Consider the following 22,389-nt stretch of genomic DNA (forward strand, 5'->3'; position numbering starts at 1 on the left):
TTTGTAATAATGAAGTATAGTAAACAAATTCCACTTTCAAATGACACAACGCTATACAATTAAACATTATATAAATAGCATGGAACAGAATTTAGTGCTGTGCCAGGATAGGAGTACGGTATTCATTTATCACAGCATCACCCCAAAAGTGCAGAACATTCATGCAGAACAGCTGAATTTTTCTGCTACTTTAAACATGGAAATGGTAGGTATTTATCCAGCTGCATTAAAAAAAAAGAGAGGAAAGGTTCTTGCAGAAGCATCAAAGGCAACATTACAACACTTTCTAAATATTAGTTATGTGATAAAAGGGAACTTGGATAAATATGTTAGGTATTTCTGCCTCCTCTTGGTTTTTTCACATTATCTACAGTTTTGATGAATGATTTGGTAAAATAAATAAGGTTTAGTTACATAGTTTGGGGCCTGAGAGGGAAAAGCAGCACAGACTCCATGAGGTTGCCTGAAGCTGGATTTCTTCGGATAGAAGCTGAAAAGTATTTTGTAATAGGGATATTACAACCACGTTCTTTAACAAGAATAAGAGCTTGCTGTGCCTATAATAAAATGCCAGTAAAATCTGGCTGTAAACTGCAGTTTGTATATAACATTGGTTTATCTCACAGTTTTTCAAGCTGATACCAGCTTTGTATTCCATGGTTAAATATTGTGTCTGTCTGGGTTTGTGTAATCTATCTGATTGGGAAAATGCTAACTGCCCAAATCAGGGTATAAATCAAGGCAGGATATTTTACACTATTGCAGCAGTCCCTTCTGGTTCTTTAACTATCATCAAAAGCACAAATACAGTCTTTCAATACAGGCACCTTTAGCATGGTATCGCAAGGCTAGATCATCTGGTGGCTGGTTACCAGGTTTTAGACATAAGCTTTCAGGTTAGTCTTCTTAAAATGAGTCCTTTCGTCTTAAATCAGTATGGAGGACGTCACTCTTATGACAACCACTTTTATGTACTGCAGCATTACGATTTTAACCTTGCTTTGCTCCTATGTTATTGCAGAGCCCTCTTTTTCCATATCCCTTGGTAGATGCATTTTAACACTCTGCTCTTTATGCATGCCAGACAAAGTCAGTGCTTTCACAGAATACAAACTCTGAGTGAGCCAGTGCATGAGGATCCCTTTTCCATCACTGACTATGACGGAACATGCTTTTCCATGAAAATTTGCCAGTTTTATGAACAGTCAGATAAATTGATGGTGTAAGCGCACTTGCCCATCTCTCAGAATGGTATGCTGCCATTGTGAAAATTCCCCTTTTCCACTGCTTAAGCCTTTACACAGTATTTGACTGTTGGAAGTGGAACTGAGAATATAAAAAGAAAGATACTAGTTATGCATTCTGGTAGCAAACACCACTTTTTTTTAATGTGCTTATCAAGTAGACATTTAGGAAAGTAAAACGCTGCCAGATTAACAACACTGGGTCCCAGTGAAGGGCCAGGCGCTGTCTGGACCAAACCTGACCTCATGGGAGCAGGATGAGGAGGAGCAGCCTGCTACACCCACTGTGGATGTGACGGCTCCTGGGCACGAGGAACCCGTTCAGGAACCAGCAGCGACCATAACAGCTGGCTCTACTGAGACACACAGAATTCTTGCAGAACACCCTTGATTTGTAAATTATTTCATATCAGTCAGCCATGCTCATAATAACAGATTTCAGGTTTTTTTAATCATCCAGGTTAATTTGACTAGAACTTACTTATCTGAAATAATTGAAAGTAGAGGTCACACGTAATATACTGAAAAATGTACTTTCCTCTTTTCTTTTAGCTTTATCAAGAGCAAGACAATAGCACTAAGCATCACAAAATAATACATTGCTTTTTGGCAACACATAAATTAACAGATTCAGAATTCAAAGCTTAGATACATCTGTGAACTGTCAGTGTGAGTGAAATGCACTGAAATCCCCCTTGGTTTTTGCTCACAATTGTAACCAAACCCATAAATCTAACTTTAAAGGAATGAGACTGAGCCAGAAACCCATGTCTTGTCTACACTTAAAAGGGTTGGCTGGTATAGCTACACCTTAGAGCTGTATTGGCAAGCACAGATTTCTTTTCTGGTGTAACTTAAATCACTTTCCACATGGAACGTGCTAAACTGGCTAAAGGACTCTGCCAATATAACGGCATCTACACTAGGGCTTTTGCCAGTATGGCTGGAGCTGCATGGGAGTGATTTTTCATCATTCTGACAGCTATTTTGGCAAAACTTCTACATTTAGACTGAGTCCAAGTTAAAGTTGGCATTGTTTTATGTTGCAAATAAAGCAGAAGAGAAGCATTGCCAGTTTATGGCCCTGGTTTTACATTATTTTAAATTGTTTGTTCTAAAGGAATGTGTGGGGCAGGATCCATGTGGTCCTTTGGATGTTTGCCTCCCACATTTGTGCCGCATTAAAATCGCTTGGTTTTTCAGTGAGTGAGCTTTGGCAATGGGGAAACTTGCATTACTAAAAAAAGATAGCATCCATATTATTTACCCCAGAAATAGCTATCCTGATGTTTCAAACAAAATTTCCAAAGTGAAGTGAACTGCAAAAGGAAGCATCTGGGCCAACGGACTTGTGGATTAATGCGTCATTCTTCTTCACTTTGTCCTCAGTTCAACGAAGAATTTAAGCACAGGATTAATTTTAGGCACACACATAAGCACATTTCAAGTTTAGCAGTCACGTCAGATATGATAATGCTCCTTTTTGAACTTTAATTAAGCAGATATTTGAAATTAATCATATGTTTAAGCACTGTGCGGAATTGGGATTTCTGTCAGAAGTGCAAGTTTACATAGAGTGAGGCTATTTATTGTGGTACCATCTGCATTTTCTTTTCTGAACTGGATGTTAAGTCTGTCTTTTAAAGATGTCCCAAGGGGCATATTTTTCCACATAAGTATGGTTACATATTTGGCTCTTTTTTCCTAATCTCTTTTGCTGTGTGTTTTTTTTGGTTTCAGAAATCCATGCAGAGAAGTTTTCATTGATCTTGTAATTCTATTTACTGTTGAACTCTTTCCTCTGCCAGACTTTGTCTTTGCACGTGTAATCCTGACACTCGGGTTTGCAAACCTGCCCTTGGCTGCTGGAGCTGCACTGCGAACAACAGGCCATGCCTCGCCCGCAGGCAACACAAGGGCTGTTCGAGGCAGATAGGAAATTTCATGCGTAATCAGTCAGCGCTGAACCAGTGAGCCAATTGGACGAGGAAGTCTGATTTAATCAAGACTTCTTCCTTCCTTTTTATAAAACACAGAATGTGTCTGTTAGAAGAAAACACAGACATTTCTGCGTTTTGAAAATGCAAAGCAGGCTTTTCATGACTTCGTACAGACTACACATGCACCACAATTAAAAGCTCTTCGCAGTTTCCAGGTAAGTATTCTGTGTGCTTCAGTTTCTAGTGTTACTTATAACTCAGTGAAGCAGTTGGAGTGGCATTTACCCTGAAACGGAACAGGATGAGTGTCTGCTCAAAGTGAAATTGTGTAATTCATTACAGGTTTTTTGTGTTGTTTTGGAATTTTTTTTAATGTAAAAATAAATAGTAGCGTAGTTAAAAGCGCTTACAATGATTTTTAGCTGCAAAAACGAAACTGTTTATATGAAGTACAGATAGTTTTCAAGGCAGATATATTCAAGACAAAGACTTGTATATCATAATGTTCACCTCTGCATTCTTCTGTTTACAAGTGTGTTGTGTTTCTTTGGCAAATCATGTTTTAAAGTGGTATTTTTTGTATATCTACACACATATATAAACATATTTTATGTATATAAAGTTATGCATATGTATAAAGATATATATCTTGAATATAAACACAATTTTGCTTATAAGGTTATACCAACTCACAACCAAGAAAAAAGTTGTCATTTAAATTTGTTCAGCCATTTTCAGATTCCTCATTTAATCTAGTATATTTGAGATTATCTTTACATTAAAAACAAATATTTGCAAGTTTATGTTCTTGGGATAAACTGTCATGATTTTCAAAAGACTGAGCAGTTAGACGATAAGTAGGTGGCTACTCTTCACATTCAAAAAGCAGATCTTAAGGAGGACTAGAAGAACAGTAGAGAACTTTCACGTCCTAGTCTGAAGTCCAAAAATAAAGGCTTCCACGATGTTTTTGTTAAGAAGGATGACAACGCATATGTACTTGCTTGTCCAAGACAGGCAAAGGAAGGGTTTCTGTTAGAGGAAAGTGGTTTGCACTTCCCTTATTTCCAGTGGGGAAAGTAATCGCTTTTCTTTTTATAGCCTCGCAGTTTGCCAGAAATCAATAGGTCTGCTGAAGGAGTTTCCTCACCTCTGTATCCAGCATTGCATAACTGTGGTAGACAAGTGGAGGCAAGATGATATGTGGTAACATCCCTGTCCTAAATCCTCTCATTACTTAATAACCGCTGCTTGGGCATTATTTTTACATTTGTAGCAGGGAGACTTGTTTTTTTTTGAAGTAGGTTTTTATGTTATTTGATTTTCACCTGTTGGCTGAATTGTGAGCAACACTTCTCTCATGCTAACTAACAGAACACAGCACCCTGCAAAGAAGTTAGGATGCTCTTAGAACTTTTTCAACTGGTAGTATAACACAATGATGTAACAGGTAGTTTTTAAAAAAAAAAAAAAAATCCTGGGGAGACATTTATGCGGCAGAATGGCCAGTCTGATCCATGGAATAGGAATATATTATGTTAGGCATTTTATCAGTATGTGGTAAAATAGTAGTCCTAGCAGAACAGGCATACAGATCTACTACAAGCACAGCATGTAGGTTAAAAGGACAAGTAAAGGCAGAATGCTTCTGAATAATAATAAGAAAACTCAGTTCTCCTTCCACCTAGCAATTGTCAGAGTCAGTTGTTTTGTTCTTAAAGTACAGAGACAAGTCTCTGAAGAGAATGTGAAACTGTGAAATATGACGAAAGTATACTATTTTAGATATCACCCTATTTTGTCCTACAGGTTGTGATTAAGAGCAGATGGCAAGTTTTGGGGTCTTGAGAACAGTAAATTCAAGCATTATAAGAGAGCCAAGCTGCTAGTTATACTGATTATCTCCAAGATTTTAGTTCATCTGAACTCATACTTGCAAGCTTGAGGGCAAAATACAAGGAGAAAAAATCTGCCTCCACTGAAGTTTATAACAAAATTCTTATAGATAAGAATGGAGGTCCCCACCTAATCTTATTCAACAAAACTTCTTATGGTTTTCATGTTTGATTTTACTCTGCCAAAAAGATATCCAAACACTTTCAGTGGCAATGGTAATAGGAATGATTCTCCACTGGTAGCTATCTAGATATTTCTATTCATTACTTTAGTTTTTATGAAACTACAGTTGCCCTCATACAAGTTCACAGAGAACAATGAGTAAGTCAATAAAAAAGATTACCAGGCTGGATCCTCTAAAGGCATGCTACTAAGGAATGTCATATTTTTTGTAATCTTTCAGTGATAGCTTGCAATGGACCAAGACTCACACTGCACAACAGAAAGGGAGGTGTTGGAAGCTGTAAGCAGGATTACTACATTTTCTACCCCAAGTCCAACTGATGAAGAACAAAATCAACCCAAAGCTGAAATTTCATGTCAAGTGAGAAAAGAAAACCCAGAAAAAGATGACCTGCAAGGTTGATGCTATCCTTTTATTTTATTTTTCATGTAGCTATTGATGCCATTAATCTTTTATATAAAAAACTTCAGTTTATTTTTTTGCAGCAGTAGTCCAGATTTACACTGCTATACTGCACTGAAGATAATCCTTGATTAAACTCAGAGTAATAACGTAGCAATAATGAAACAGATGCACATCCTGGTGTGTATATACACACACAGAGTTTTCCCTTTAAATCCCTTGTGCCTAAAATGTATTCCAGATTTAATTTACACACCAGGGACCAAAGCAGTGATCATCAGATGGCCTGTCTCAGGAGTGCACTTTCTGTACATCACAAAATCTGAACTTCTTGGCAGTATCAGCAAGGACACCAAGAACTGGATTGAAGCTAATCTCAAGCAGTAGTCTCTCACACGCCTTATGAAGAGGCAGCATTGAACTTTTACTATGCCTAAGATTGCTGTCATCTGTTACTAAATAAATTCTTATATATAATCCAAAATATATATAATTTCATCAGGATTTTCAGCCTGCAAAGATGTCATAAACACCATGTCTCAGGAGATATATGCTTAGTAGGGATTGAGCCAAACCCCAAAGGCCTTGATAATTGAAACTGTATGGCCAAATGATTAAGAACATGTAAAAGTGGGGTGACTGAAAGAGTACTATGGTGCCTTTACAATTCTATTTCTGCATCAAGCTGTTATCTATCTTCCCATTCATTTGTGGTCATTCACCTCCATTGTCAGAATGTTAGATACATTGCAGACTGACTTCAGCTGACTGCATCGACAGAGACATTATTGATAAGAAATTGGGACTGGTGTGCCCACTGAAATACAAACATGCCATTTCTTTTATCCACTTTGCTAGCCTATATGCCACCTGATGAAAACTGTTGTCAGTAGATTTCAAAGACAGAGAAATCACCCTTTTGAAAAGCTACATTGAATTCCCCTGTAAGCAAACTCTTCAACGAGCTGTCCTACATTTTTATATATGCATATATATATGTTTGTGTGTGTATGTGACTGTGGGGGGAGAGAGAGAGGAAGGGAGGGAGGTATATAAAAATATTTATAGCTGAACGGTGGCATCAGTTCAACGACAAAAGAAGAGGATGTGAGAATTCCTCCTTCAGCTGAGCTGGTTATCCAAGTTTCTCCTTTAAGGTTAGGATATTCATGTTTTCTCAGCTTTCACCTGTTGCTGCACAAACCCAATATTTGAATAGGGTCGGTATTTGAATCTATGTCTGAATTTGCAGCTGCATTGTACTATCTCCTCCTTTTAGCAACAAAGAAGCCTCGAGAAACATCTGATTTGGAAGACTTGAGTCGGCGTTTCTTAGGGCTACTTCTGGTATGGTGAAGCATACACCCTGCTCAGACTGTGCCCAAGGTTACAACCTAGACATACAATACTTCTTGTCAGTATTTTTTCTGTAACTTTGTATTCTGCAGCCAATTTGGTGCCTTTCAAAATTTCAGGCCACAACAGGTTTCCTCAAAGAATCTGGACCTGTCTTTATTAGCAGTGAAATCGCTTATTTTAACAGTCTTTAGGTCTTGCTGTTACAACAACAGAAATTCTAGGCTCTCCTTTCACAATAAATGCATAAGAGTTTTCTTTCCAAATGCAAAAGTTCTAATCTGAAATACTAAATACATTGGTTTTAGATTCCAGTGCATCCCTAAGTCCCAACTCTTCGATGACCACTAAGGAGCTTCAGGAATACTGGAGGAATGAAAAAAGCCAGTGCAGACAAGTCAAACTCGTTTTTGAAATCCCATCAACCAGAATTGTAGAGCACCACTTATCTAAATATGTGGTAAGCTAAGACATTAATAAGTAAGAAAATCATTAATTTTTATTCACTCTACAGGGGTCTGCACAGCACACAGCATGCCTCACTACATGAAAGCCTTACTGAGGGCCAAGTTTTGCAAGCCGTGATCATATCGAGTAGAACCTGTTCTCACATGGGCATAGCTGGTGGAATCTGCCCCTAAAAAAACCCTCTGACAGTCAGTTCACAAAATCTGCAGCAGTGGAAAAGTGGTATCAAGTAAATTAGTAGCTTGAGTATCCTTAACACCCAGAGGCTTGTCAACATTAAGGAAATTCACACAAATAAATATAAAAATATCAATATAGCTACACTTCCACTGAGCTAGCCTGCTGTAGCAGCTGCATTGCATTTGTATAACTTCCACATCAGAGATTTTTGTTAGCACAAATGCAAAATTCTTTGATGTTGACAGTCTAAGACATCCTCCAGCTAGATCACTTGGGATCATTCCCCTTTCCTACCTAGAGCTCCATTAGATGGCATATTTCTGTCATATTTTTAAGGTGAAACATGAGTATGAGGGACAGGAACAACAGAACAGGTTGGATTTTGGTATCCTTACTCACAGTACTGAGACTTGGTTTTTATTTCTGATTCTGCTCCTGGCCTTCAGGAAGACTGATCTAGAGCCAGTCTCTTTCAGTACTCCTGTGAAATTCAGATAGGGATGTTTTCCTCGTTTGCAACAACCTCTGAGATCTGCAGATAAAAAATGCTAAGCATCATACCAGTGTTGCTGGTACTGGGTGATGCAGCTCGGTAGAATTTGAAGCAGGTAAATGTTCTGGAGACTGTCCTAAGACCTTGTTGCATGCTATACACACCTACTTAGATGCTGCCATTCTTGCATACACTCAATAGTATCCAGTTTGTTGAACAGTTAAAAATTATTTTAATATAACTGTATGAGAACAAGAGTATCATTCACCATTCGTGCAAGCAGTTAAACTTAGCCATGTTACACACCTAGCCAAAAAGATTTACATTACAACAAAATTTAGCCAATTTGAATGATAGTCTAATTAAATGGTATTTCTTCCCTTTTTCATGAACACTCCACAAATAAAAAAAAAACAAGTACTTGTAAATTATTCACTTAGCTGCCCTTGATAAAATGATAGCTTAAAAAATTGCTCTTATGATTGTTTTGGATATGCGTCAGGCATATATACACTTTTCAGCAGGGAGCAGGACAAAGTATAGCAAAAATGTCACAGAGCTTACAAATGAAAAGAGATCAGAGAAGTCAGCTCAAATTTAGAAGACTTTCAAGGAATGCCTGTAAAGATCATTTACGAAGATTAAAAGAGAGAATTTCTCTTTAAGGAAAAACAAGGAAGATAATCAGACAGACACTAGTGCTAGTACTGGTTTGCTCCCTTCAACAGCAGCAAAGAAAACAACTGGCATGAGTAGAACTGCTCCAGTTCCCATATAATTCAGTGGGAACAGGGTGAAGTTGAATGTGAACATGATCATCATCTAAAAGCCAGCAAGGGCAACAGTCCGTGTCCTTAGCTGGTGTACAATGACACAGTAAAGCTGGCTTCAGTGGAGCTCCACTGGTTTACGCACATTAGGGATTTGGCCCTTCCTCAACATCATATGCTTGGATCAGGACCAGAAGAAAATCTATTTGTACAACACAAACCACACAATTTTATTTTGCAGTTATTTTTCTAATATCACACTTATTATAGTCATTTTGAGGCTGGTGAAGAGCTGAGGAAGACATACTCTTGAGTACTGTTAATGTGGGACAGCATTGCTGTTAGCTGTTAGTGAAGGATTTTGGATAGCAAACAGATTTTTATAGAAATGTCACATTTTTTTGCATTATTTATATGCCAAGTAAGTTTGAATAACAGGACAATGATTTAGAGGGGAAAAAAGGCTTTGGAGTTGCTCCATCTTATTTTTGCACACACCAAATATTACTGCCAAATACTCCTTCTTCTTTCACAGCATTAATAACACCCCCAAATCCCTAGAAATGTCTGATACAAACAACATTTCTGAGTATTACGACCAATGTAAAATAGATTACATTAAACATTAAGTCTGGGAAATCCATTCAGTTCACTGAAGATGATTGATTGCAGCAGCCATGGCTGTTATAAACAAAGTACAGCTACAGAAATGCTTTGTAAGTGATTTTACATGCTTCAGTCTGCTGCTAGTTCACCATTCCCAGCACCCTGCAGGATGGGATCTGTTAGTGTATTGTTTATCTAGAACTTATTTACACGCTAAGGCTAAGTCTGGTGACAAAAATCCAAAACAGCAGGAGGTGGGAATTATTAATTTGATGGCTGCATATTTCAAAGATCAGGCCTACACTGAGCATGCACCATAATCTCAGGCAGCAACTAATTTAGCAGCACTGCTATAAGCCATAGGAGTAGAAAGATTACACACATAAAATTGGTGCGGGAAGGTTTCGGCTGGTGGAATATAGAAGCACAATAACAGACAAAATCTGACTGCACTGGGGCTGGAATGGTCCTTCTCATGTTTATTTTTCTGTTTTATTGTGTTTAGATGTATAAAATCATCATTTTGCAAACAGGAAGTTTTGACAGCAACAAGTCTGTAATTGAACGGCGTTATTCCGATTTTGAGAAACTGCACAGAAATCTGCTGGAGGAGTTTAGTGAAGAAATGGAAGATGTGACCTTTCCCAAAAAAACTCTAACAGGGAACTTCACAGAAGAAATAATCAATGAGAGAAAATTAGCCTTCAAGGACTACCTGAGACTTCTATATTCTATGAAATATATCCGAAGATCGAAAAAATTTATCGACTTTTTAACAAGGCCAGAGCTTCAGGAAGCATATGGTTGCCTGCGGGGTGGCCAGTACACCAAAGCTTTGGAAATCCTTTTAGAAGTCATTGGTCTGCAGGAAAGGCTGACGAGAGGCAACCCTGTCTCAATTGTCCCTACTCTCTGTGCTATCGTGGTGTGCCACAAGGACCTGGACAACCTAGCAAGTGCCTTTGAATATGCAGAAAAAGCTCTATCACGCCTTCGTGTGCATACCAGCCACAGATATTACATTCCATTGCTGGAAACGATGATCACTTTGGCATATGAACTTGGCAAGGATTTTCTGTCTTTGCAAGAAAAACTGGAAGAATGGAAGGCAAAAAAAGATCCCATACGGGTTTTTACCCTGAAAGAACTTGCAGTTCGGGAGTACCTACAATGAACACAAGAAAAAAGTTCATTAAAGAACAAAACTCTCAGGTCCTTTTCCCAAATACAAACTCTTGAAAGAGTAAGAACTGGAAATTACCTGTTTGGCTAACATAATTTTATATTAATAGAAAAAAATTAAATCAAATATCTTTCATGTTCAAAAGGGACATTAACATTTATGTTGGAAAATATTATATTTACTCTACAGATATGAGAGCACCTAAACTTATTAAGATTTTTGGAAAGAAATTTGCAACAAAAAATCATTTATGATTTGCTTATTTTGAACACAACCTATTTCGTGTGAGAAGCCAGAATAGGAAAATACAATTAATAAAGCTCTTAAGGATCTGCAGAATCAGAGGCATTGCTTGCTCATGTGGAAGCTACTTCCTTTCAAGAAGAGAAATATCTTCTCAGTTGATGCAATCTAAAAGATCCATCTTCAGACACTGAATGTAGTTTTTTACTCCTCCAGCTGAAGCCTGGTCAAACAACACCTGCCATTTCTGAGAATGATGAGACTGGTCCTGTTCCCACTGCAGTCAACTGCTTGGGTGGGAGGACCTGGGGGGAAGATTTACAATCAACTTCAGTAGGAGCAAAAAATACAAGCGATGATCATTCCATCAGAGATGAGGGAATATGCTTCATTTCCCTTTTGTAGCTGATACAGTTTTATGACTTGCATTGAAGGCACATTCTTGTTTGGGGTGACCTTTAAGTACAGCTCTGACCGGGGTGGAAAATTCTTAACACATGCACTATATACATAATGGAAAGGAACCACAGAAGGGTGCTGTTGAGGAGAACATCTGGCTAATATAATGCTAGCATTTAATTCTGATTATCAAGCTGTGAGACACATGGTTAACAGACAGTCTGTGTTAAGCATGTGCTTCCCTGTTGCCTTTTAGAAGTTTATGTAAATTGGGCATTGCCTTAGTTTTACAGCCTTGTACACCATGCAAATACCATCTTGGTGGAACTGCAATATTACAATTTGTTATTTCAGGGATCCAACCCATATATACAAATACTGAGCTTGTCTTGGACTTAACGCTCCTGTGAAAGCTTCATAAGAGCCCAAAAAGTCTCTATTTACCTGCTTCTATAATTTCCCTCAACTCTATTATTTCTCCCATACACTTATTTTAATAATCTGGTAAATTAATTCTTATAAATACTGTAATTAACATGTCATACTAGCATGGGTCAGTATTCTCTGCTGAACGTAGTCCACTAGTATTTTCAGGCCTGTACCCCAGGTACAGATACTACGTGCACCACAATGACACTGTCTATAAATCAGGAATAACTGTATTAACTTACCTCCCAGACACATAAAAGAATCAGCTAATGGAAAGTGCACTGAACCTGAAAAACATTGCTGTGCATTCTTATAAGAAGGATGGCTTGCAAAAAATACAGAATAATAGGAGTGTCTAGGGTGGAAAGTTAATATTTTAAGTAGCTATTAACAGCTAGGCATTAAACTCAAAATATGTGGATTATTTGTTGTTTGGCAATTATTATTTTTTCTAGTTATACCAGAAGTAAGAGAATTAAGAGTGATTAAATAAGAGACTTAAGGACTAATCTTGCCACAGCATACCACATTGCAGGAGAGTTAAAATGGATCAAAGGTAACACCTTCTTAGAGGACCGTGTCTGAATCAGTAACAAAGTGGCGAAGAAGAAAGCATGTCTAGGGTCTGCATCACACCCAGGCGACTTGGAGTTAAGGCAGAAAGGAAGCATGGCCGTCACGCCGCTCTATCTCCACAGCAGTTTGTGGAGAAAGACCGAAAGAATAGGGAAAAATAATTTCCCCCCTTTTGCTCCCTCCACTCATTGCGTGCAGCGTCCCAGGCACAACTGCCTTGGATTCTCTTCAGGTTCCTATGGGACTGTGTGTGAGTAGCTAATTGTGTCCACAGACCCTCACCCTGCAGCTGACTGCAAGATTAGAGGGTCCCTAAGTACATGCTGTCTAGCACGGACAAGTACCAGGAAAGTGGCACATCAAAGAGGTCCTACTTAACCTTTCCTTGTGGAAATGCTATAACTTTCCATCTCTGAAGGATTAACTGATCCAAAGCTAACCAATTTTTGTTGGCATGGCAGTGCACATTAGGAATATGAGGAGGTGCTTATTTGGCTAAGAGAAAAATTTACATAAATCAGAAGGCACTAAAATAAACAGTGCCCCCCACCCCGTTTTGTTGGTATAAGCCGAATTTCATCTGAGAATGCTTTTCCATATAATGTACTAACAGAGTTTTGTCAGCATAATGGTTCTAGAATAGGTCACTTTGTCCCTACCCACCAGAAGGCAGAGGAAAATGAACTAAATAAATACAGGAATGGTGTGAAGAAAGAACATTGTGTCTGTTGGATAATTCCCCAACACTGGAGAGCCTTTTCAGTGGGGCATCTGTGGCAACCAGTCAGCCACATCATCTTCAGAGCTACCCAGGAAGAACATGTCATGTGCCTCGCTCAAAGGGCTGATTTCAATTTCTGCTACATTGAGACTTTCAGTCAAGCTGCTTCGTGTATGAGTCTGCAGAGCCTACAGCATGTGTCATCAGAGGGTCAAGCGTAGTGTTCATAAAATCAGTTTGTGATTTCATTACTATTACAATACAACAAAATTAAAATCTCCCCAACAATTCAGCCTCCCCCAAGCAAATCATGTATGTATTCCCTTCCTACAAATGCAGAGCCTGTGACCTTCAGATTTATTAATCTTTTCAGAGATGACATTGAAAATCTTTGGAAAGAGAAAGCTAGTACAGTGATGGCAATGAATGGGGACCCAGGGGGCCTGGATTTCACCTGGAGCTCTGCCACAGACTTGGTCTGAAGAAGTAATATAACCTCTGTGCCCCTATTTCCTCACCCAGTACTTCCCCAGTAAAGTTTCCTCATTCAGGTTTTCAGTACTCACTGACCAGAAAAGCTGTGAAACTTGACCAAATAAGTTAACTCCAACATTTAACTTAGAAATGTGCATTGGGATGGAGGCAATTTTGATTTATACAAGCCTATTTCTTGAGGATATCTTGAAATGGAAGAGAACTTGAGGCAGTAAGTTGCCAAACCTGTGCGCTTATTGTTGATTGTGTAGTTTTTTACTAATGCAGTCTTATTTTAGAATCAGGCCTTACTTTCCTTACATACTAGTTACAAAATTATCTATTTATTGCACTGGGCAGCAGACCATTCTGGCTCATCAGCTCCATAGGCAATCGGCCAGTTCTGATTTCTTAGCTGTGTAGTCTCAGAGACTGGTTGGACCTACCAAAAGAATTCTGCTTTCATTTACTCACATTGCAAAAGTCAACTTCTGCATATTCCTTTTCATTTGATTTTTACAGAAAAGTGAGTATTCAGCAGTTACATGTTACTAAACTAAAAGGTAATGGCATTCCTGCTCCCATACTGACCCTATTACCTTCCACTTGGAATGACAGCCTTCAAGGACCGGGTTCCCTCTGCCTGTACATGTGACTTCATCTTCCACAGTTAAAAATGTGTAGCCAGGTAGGGCAGATTTCCTGCAGGGAGTCAGAGAAGATGAGGCTCTCCCATTAACATTGCCTGGTGCAGGGATACAGTAGTGGCTGCAGAGCCCCCATTCGTGAACTGAATGTGTCCTGACTTTTTCATAAGATGTGTAGAATCTAAATGGGTGCTCTCCACCTGCCACCACATCTTGTTTTTCCTCTGAATAATGTTTTGAGGATGGCTCAAAAAGGAAATAGCTAAAATTTTCATCCACATCTACCTGTCTTGCTTCTCTACTGCCCTTCCTTAACTCGTTAAGAAGAAACAACAACTAAAATCCTTGTGTACTCTCCATGGCGTTTGCTTGCTGTCCCCAGAGTACACATCCCACCTGTCCAGGTGCCAGGCCAGCAAAAGTGAATAGTACTGCATCAGTGAAGCTATTGTGGAAGAAGGAAACTCTGGCACTACCACATATGCAAGAACGGAACATAAATTAAGTTAGCAGGTGGTTCCTGCTTCCAGACAGCCATTTCACTTCCACTCTTCATTGCTGTACAATATTTGAGTGATAAAAGCCTGTTTTATAAATAAATCCATTTCATCCATTTCCTGTCTCCCAAAACAATGTGCGCTTTTTACAAAAAATTTCTTTGGTTTAATAAAATAAATGGAAATGAGCAGTTGCTGGCTTTTGTCCTGTTTGTATTATTAACATTCATCAGCCATTCTCTGTACCTGGAAGGCAGCTGGAGTCAACAGACAGAATGTCTGGAGACCCAAGCTCTGCTCTTGGCAATGTTACAAGCCCACTGAGTGACCTTGATCAAGTCTAATCAAATCTCAGATTTCTTTTGAATACCAATATCGCTTTCCCCTCTTCTATAAAGCTATGTTTTACTTATATTTTATCAGTACATTCCACTGTATCATTTTCCTCATTTTACAGCTGAGGGAATTGTGGTACAAATAAGAGAAGTGATTATTCCCAAAGTCTAATACAGTGGTCTGGAGACCACACTAACTGTCTGGAGAAATAGTTAAGCACAACTGGCATCACAGCTTTGCAAAACAGAGACATGTCAGAGTTGCATGTTCTTAAGTTCATCTTGCACGGACAACTGCAACACAGCTTAATTCTTGCCTGATATCATACACCTGAGACAATTGCATGTGATGTCTATGGAAGAGAAAACAGTTGAGTAAGTCTGACTAATTAATATATTTGAAGAACTAATAAGTGGTTGAATAGGGAAAATATTTTAATCACTACTTCATAAAAATAACAAAGCAGAAAGTCTTGCACAAGAGATTTTTAGAATATATAAAAAAACCTCCAGGCTTCAATATCATTTTCCACAAGAAGGAACAGAAAAATATTTTCAAATACATTTTTCTAGTTTTAAGCATTTCTTAGAACTCCTGTATTTCTTTCCGCTGCTCTTGTAGTCTAAACAAGAAGAATCACACAACCACTGCAGAGTACCATATATGCTAGCAATCTGTTATTATCCACTTTTCTCAACAACAGCACACAATGCATCACAGCTTTTCAGTATGATCTTACTCTTCACATTGTCATTGACACCCCCAAAGTATACCTACAACAGACAACAATCCAAGTATAAATTAACATTTAATTTTTTTTCCAGAAAAAAAGGTCAAAAAAAGAAAATATTGTCCAACCAACATCTGCCTAGTGTGTCTAACAAACCACAGGCTGCATACATACAAGCTAGAAGAAAATTTAAATAAAGTCTGGGCAGATCATCTCCAAGAGTCTATGGAGAGTTGTATTACGATCTATTGAGCTTTGCCCCATTTCCATATCAATTATTATATCATTTGGGGCATTAAGTAGATAATACTGTTTACACAACTTTCTAAAATAACTAAAGAAGCCCATGAGGATGCCTAGTTACTTATGAAACATATGCAGACAAGATGCTCTCTGTGCAATGTAGCATCTTGTTTACAGGGAATCCTGTGATCTTTATCACATACTTGTTATTAACTCCTGTTATCTGCTGCATCACTGGAGGATAATATTTGCTTTCCTCAATCTTAATAAGGCTAAATACATTTATTGAATTCAACAGATTTGTACAAGCAGCATGGGAGTCGAGTTCAGGACACAAGATGAAATCTAGGTTTTGTGGCTCAGACAGCAGCTGAGCAAATCAAATCAAGAATGTTTATTTTCTGATTAGATCAAAGGCAGGAGCAAGATGTGTTGAAAAACTAAACGCAGTTGTAATGGTGTAAAATACTGAATGTCAGTTCCCATCTGGATGAGGTAAGAACCCCAAAGAACCAACCTATTTACAGTAAGATCACATTACAACATATGTTCATCACACTGTGTCAATATATATTTGCTCCATATACAGATACACAAGACACTAATTTTCATGTCAGACCAGTGAGAGTTGAGAGCAACTACAGTGAAATAATTTAAGTTATAATGTAATTGAGAGCAGAATAAGGTCTACTGTCTATATAGACACGTGCACAATCTCTATACACGATGGATGGGTGGATGGACAGATGGATTGATGAGTGGATAGAGCAAACAAATTTGAATGTTTTGATGCTTAATAAATGTTTGCCAAGGGTTTTAAGACCGTCGGATCAAAGCTACTTTTACAAGTACCACATGGTTATATATACATACATAGTTTTAAACATACTACCTTCTTTTGTTAGAAATAGGAGTACATTTGTAAGTCTGCAATTATTCAGGCAAGAAAAATACTGAAGAGAAATAGACTGGATGGAGTTCCATATACTAATCTCTCTAAACTAGTGTAATTTAAATATTGTTTCATTCCAGACAGCGCTAGAGTAGACTCTAGCTGTGATAACCGAAAGGAAATCTTAAAGAATTTTACTGAAAATATAGAATTTAAATGATAATATTTTTCTTCGTTATTAGCATTTCTAAAACATTTACCGCCACCCTGACAACTGGCTGCAGTGCCACTAGATGGAGCTGCAGCATTTGCAGGAGCTCAGGACCCCTGTAAGCTGAAGTGAATAGAAATAAACTTTTTTAACAAAAAGGATTTAATGACTTGAATTTTTTTTAAAAAAAATCTACTCTAAAATCTAACATTCAAATTTCAATATGATTACACTAAATATATATATATCAATTCCATGGCGAGTTCAGACTGTAATGCCTAGCTTTCTAGCTGGCCTTCAGGACAATTTAACATACCCCTTTATCAGCCAGCTCTATGAGCTGGCTAGAAAGCTGAAAGAGAAAATGTTCTTGCAGGCTTTTAGACCTGGTGAGTTCAAAGCCAGAGTCACTGCAGTGTCTCAGTTCCTACAGTTCCTTTTCCTTCTGATCAAAAGGAACCAAGTAAAACTCACAACTCTTAAAAGAACTATCAAATAATGGGGGGAGGGAAGTAAAAATAAATGGACCCATAATGCCTTCTGAACAGTGACGGGGAAAGTTTATTGACTCCATTTTAGATAGCCGCACTCCCAAGAGTGAAAATGAGAGCTGATCCTGTTTTGAGTCCAACTACTATAAAATACTTTAAAGCTCAATTAATTTAATTATATAAAGGCCTAAATATACCCCAAACACTATACATATACACATTTCATTTTGAGCTTTGTCCCCTTGTTGATAACACAGAAGGGGAAGACATGATGACTAAACCTGGACTGCAGTTGCCAGTCATCTCCTTCATCTGTGCTTCAAGTAACAAAACACAGAAATGTTTTTGGAAGCAGCCCCTGAAAAACACAGCAGGTTTGGCTAGCATAGGCCTACAGTTCCCTGAGTTGTGCTAGTGATTTTTACCAAATTGCTGGGATGGCCTGGATTTGGAGACTGGCTTCTCCCCCCACTGAGTGCCAGCTGCAGACCAGAGTTTGAAAGCAGCCTCCCCCTGCATCAAGAAATTTTTTTTTCCAAAAAGGTTTCTGCAGAGGCTGCCAGCTTTTAAAAGTGCTTGGGAAACAGCATGAGGGAACTGGGCAGTCCAGCAGCAGCAAAAAGCAGGAAGACTATGCCGAAGTCTTTGAAAGAATACTCTCAGGAGGTGAAATCTTTGAAGGGGGTCTCCCTCCTTCCTATTCAGTTTCTTCCAGAAATTCTGGAAGGAAAAGAAAAAAAAGAGATATAAAAAGAAAGGAAAGAGAGAGAGACGATCTCAGAAGACAAGACATGGATTTGGTTGTTTCTGTCACTGCACCTCACCTCCAGGAACAGCAGCTTAAATGTGTGCTGAGTTAGCAGGGGGGCACTTCCATGGACTCAGTAATAATATACAGTGCTTTTATAGTGCTTCACATGTTCAGAACATTTTATAAATACCGTGCCAGATTAATCCAGCCTTTAAATCTGCATAAAAATCTGGTGCCCGTGAGATTATGAAGTCTGCCATGAAGCTAAATTGTGACAATCAAAAAAAGGAGACTCAAAAGAAGCACAGCCAGAAAGAAAAGTTTGTTATTTGGGAATCATGAAGAGAAAAAAGAAATGTGGGAAGAAGCAAACAAATGGCTGGTCAGTTGCATAACAGATGGCTGCAGTTTTAGGGCTGATGTTGGGAAACTTTGGGAAAGGAAGGGCATAAGTTTCCATTCATTTCATCTCCTCTGGAGAACAAAGAGTCATGCAGATTTTTTTAAGGTAAAAACAGCAACTTGGAGAGACTGACAGGAAGAACTGGTTTTTATTTATGCACTTATATTTTTCTTATCCTGAGGAGACAGCAGTAAGGATAATTGGTTGCAAGTAAACACAAACAATGGTATAAATTACATAGTCTTCACAACCAGCAGTAAATCCAACTAACTTGTTTCTTGATTATTATGCTCCATGTTCATCTAACTGGTCCACATAGCAACTGTAAGAGGCTTGATTTGTACTGCATCAGAATGTATTTTAAAGGTACTTACATTTTAAATGTATTTAAAATTATGATTTGTCCTGCTGTGCAGTAGCTTAATGATAACTGACTTAATTTGCCATATAAATCTCTTGTATAGGAAAGGAATTCACTTCCCTTTGGGAAGGCAGAGCACTCTGAAACAGCCTTTGTCTGCTGCTGCCAACCCCAAAACCCTTCAATACCTGAGTTAAGAGGCAGAGCATGAAGGCAGTGTGAGGGAGACACTTTATCTGATCTCAGTATGTTTTCCCTGTTTCTGCCACACTGTAGCTTGCCACTGATGTTCACAATAGAGAGGATGAGGGAGCAGTAAACACAATAACCAAACAAGTGGAATGCAGAGACAAAGAACAATTACACAGCTAATCGCAGTCAGAGGAAGCACATGGCAGAGCTGGGCAGATTATTTGTGTGTCAGTCCAGAGGTTCAGTCTTTCCACTGGATGTATTTATAGCTACTATTTTGCATCTGTTTCACAACATCACCATGTGGCTCCACAGACCTCTCTGCTCCTTCCTCCTGTCCCATCCTCTCTGCCTCAGACGCTGCAATTACATTTGGAGCAAAATAGATCGATTTGCTAGCTATGGAAAGGTCTCTAAATCAGAAACAGTGTACTTGAGACACCATCTCTCACCTCACTGTTGCCACATTTGACAATTGATTCACCACAGTGTAAAGGATTGGCTGCGGCAGGACAAGCTCCAGGGGTGCCCTTAACTTCTTAATTGACCTATACTGTTGGTCTTTCCTCAGGCCCAGGTGGGACTTATTCACTGAACACTGTAGCCTGAATGTACACATTCTGCACATTTTGGTAAAGTTCCTAATTTCACAAAAGCACATATAGCCTTAGAGATCTAAAAAGCTCAGCCTAAGACAAAGTTTTCAGATGTGCATGCTTCCCGTCTTTCCTGCCATACTGCAGTACAGCTCAGCTACGTCCATAGTGAGCTTTCAGCTACAGTCTGGAGCCATGAAGTGTTAGAAGGCACATCTCCACAGAAAATGCAAGTTACTTGCTTAATTTATTAGCTATGGTTACAAGATCTTATGTCTCCTTGTACAGGCGTATTTAAAAATCTGACTTTTCTCTAAAGTTCTTTTTTCATTGTTCTTTGTAACAAATGCCAGACTTCAAATACTGTCTTTCCTAACCATGTGGCTATAAAATTTCTCTTCCTTTTGTTCACTGCCATTTAAGGCTTTCCTGCCTGTTGCAGATGGGCCTCAAGCATCTGCGCTGGTCACACAGTTGCCATGATTTGAGGTTGCCACATCAAAATATACTGATGCCCTTTGTCTCACTGCTCTGGAAACAGCAGGGACAAGCCATGGAGGTGGACTTCCACCAGCCTGACTACTGTCTTTGGTGCAGACAGAGCTGTTAACAAACATGCATGACCGTTAATAAGAGCACTGAACTACGATCAGTTCTCTTCTTACTAGTTCATACCATCATCAACTGTCTCAGGCAGCAATCTCTTCCAATTTTCTCAGCAGGCTTGATGCATCTTCAGGCCCTACAGCTCTCTTCCATGAAGGAACAATGGTGGTGATCAAATGACTGACTTAAATATTTTATTTATTTAAAAGAAAAGGATCAAAAGAAAGTCTTACAACAATCAAATAGATCATGTGTTAGTCTGATTTTCATTAAGATCTCTAAGTCTAGGAAAAGATCTAACTCTTAGTCTCCTTCCTCAGCATGTCACCCTCTGTCAGCCTGTCCCTCCTGACAGCTTCTGGCAACAATCTTCTTTTTTTTAATCCTGAGAAACCAGCTGTAGTTTGCTTTATCTCCAAGCCCCTTGCTCTGGCAAAAAGATTTGTATCATTTTGGATCCGTGACTCACGTCCCTCAAAGCTATTTGTTTATTCCTCCCACTGTCTTCCTCTTGGATGACTGAGGCCATGTATCACAAAGAGTTGTGTGGCTTTCCTTTTCTTATCATAAGCAGCAAATGTTAGAACAACGTGTACGTAAAGGGAGATCTGATAACCCACCTATGTATTGCTTCACGTGCCACCTCCAGGTCCTTTACAGCATTCATGCAATTCATTCTAGTCAGTATTGTTAAAGCAGTGCATTGCACTAACTTGGAGAATCATACTCCAAGCCTGTTATAAAGCAATATATTGAATTAGTTCCTCCTCTGTTACTCTGGTGTAACAGAGAAGAACCTGCCCCTCTGCCTGTTTTAACTTTGAACTGAGTGCATACATTTCTACCTTCTCTTTACAAGTTGGTTTGTTTTTTTTGTTGGGTTGTTTGTTTTTTTTTTAAAGGAATCTTTCAGGAATTTGTATATAGTTCAGAGCTAATTTTAGCTTGATCATAAAGTGCTCTGGGGATGCTTGCATAAAAGGTGCTATAGAAATGTACTACATTGCATCATATCCAAATCAAATTCAACATAGTTAAAAATTAGCTATGGTAGTAAAAAACGCTGCAGGGATAAGGCTGGCACAGAGTTTATGCTGCAAGAAAATGCCTAAATAATTGTGGTCTCTCTATTTTCACAGGTTAAGACAAGGGCCTTCAAGGGCAATTTGAATCTGATGCTTTGAGATATGAGCTGAGCACATGCAGAAATCAAGACAGGATTTATAAGCAGTGAATAAACAAGCTGCAGCTGTACAGAAAAACACTAGTGGATCCAGACTACATAATGCTCAATAGCTGTGGGTGAGAGGGTATATTTGCTTCTCTTTTCTCCCTGTCCTGTTGGTAATAATGCAAGGCACACGACAAGGGCATCATGCTAGGTGAATCAATACTCGGAACCACCGAGAAAAATCTTATTTTTCCATAGAATGAAGAAGCAGTGGCACTCTGAGGTCAGAGTTAGGCAGCCAGGTATACATGGGTAATTGCAAGCATTGCAGTTCCTATATGCGGTCTTCACAAACACACATTGATTCACCACAGAATGCCTCCAAAAGAAAAGAAATTCTTAAGATTTCTTAATATTCTCCCATGAGAGCAGGTTTCTTTTTCAATCCATTGTGCCACCGTTACAACATTATTTTTATTTTCAAGAATTTTCATTGAATCACAGAATTCCTCTCTGACACAGCTCACCTTTTAGAGATATTTGCCAATTGATCTAATCCATCTATTCTACCTAAGAACTCCTTTGCCTGTTTTTTTTTAAAAAACCAAAAACCTAAGGATGCATGTAAAATGTAGCATCATTAACAATTCTTTAATATATACAAGCAAATCTGGCAACTTTAAATCATGTTACTTCTT

General features: G+C 38.6%; 1 protein-coding gene across 2 annotated transcripts; it reads left to right on the forward strand.

Moving 5' to 3' along the window:
- The first annotated feature begins 3,277 nt into the window (after positions 1–3,277).
- SNX20 (sorting nexin 20) lies at positions 3,278–14,797 on the forward strand. Of its 2 annotated transcripts, XM_082319536.1 has the most exons (5): positions 3,278–3,399; positions 4,286–4,390; positions 5,484–5,661; positions 7,331–7,482; positions 10,045–14,797. In XM_082319536.1, the coding sequence occupies exons 3-5, from the start codon at positions 5,496–5,498 to the stop codon at positions 10,711–10,713; spliced, it is 987 nt and encodes a 328-aa protein (XP_082175662.1). In that variant the 5' UTR covers positions 3,278–3,399; positions 4,286–4,390; positions 5,484–5,495; the 3' UTR covers positions 10,714–14,797. The 2 variants fall into 2 exon arrangements, with proteins under 2 accessions (XP_082175662.1, XP_082175663.1); XM_082319537.1 differs by lacking the exon at positions 4,286–4,390.
- Positions 14,798–22,389: the final 7,592 nt, after the last annotated feature.

The sequence above is a fragment of the Platalea leucorodia genome, assembly GCF_965183815.1.
Source record: "Platalea leucorodia genome assembly, chromosome: 8".
Taxonomy (NCBI): domain Eukaryota; kingdom Metazoa; phylum Chordata; class Aves; order Pelecaniformes; family Threskiornithidae; genus Platalea; species Platalea leucorodia.

What these genes read in the sequence shown, in the direction of transcription:
- SNX20 (XM_082319536.1), top strand. Translation starts at nt 5,496, where the DNA reads ATGGACCAAGACTCACACTGCACAACAGAAAGGGAGGTGTTGGAAGCT. An exon ending in AGAAAAAGATGACCTGCAAG is followed by an intron (nt 5,662 to 7,330) that starts GTTGATGCTATC and finishes CATTGGTTTTAG; the next exon opens with ATTCCAGTGCATCCCTAAGT. An exon ending in ACCACTTATCTAAATATGTG is followed by an intron (nt 7,483 to 10,044) that starts GTAAGCTAAGAC and finishes TATTGTGTTTAG; the next exon opens with ATGTATAAAATCATCATTTT.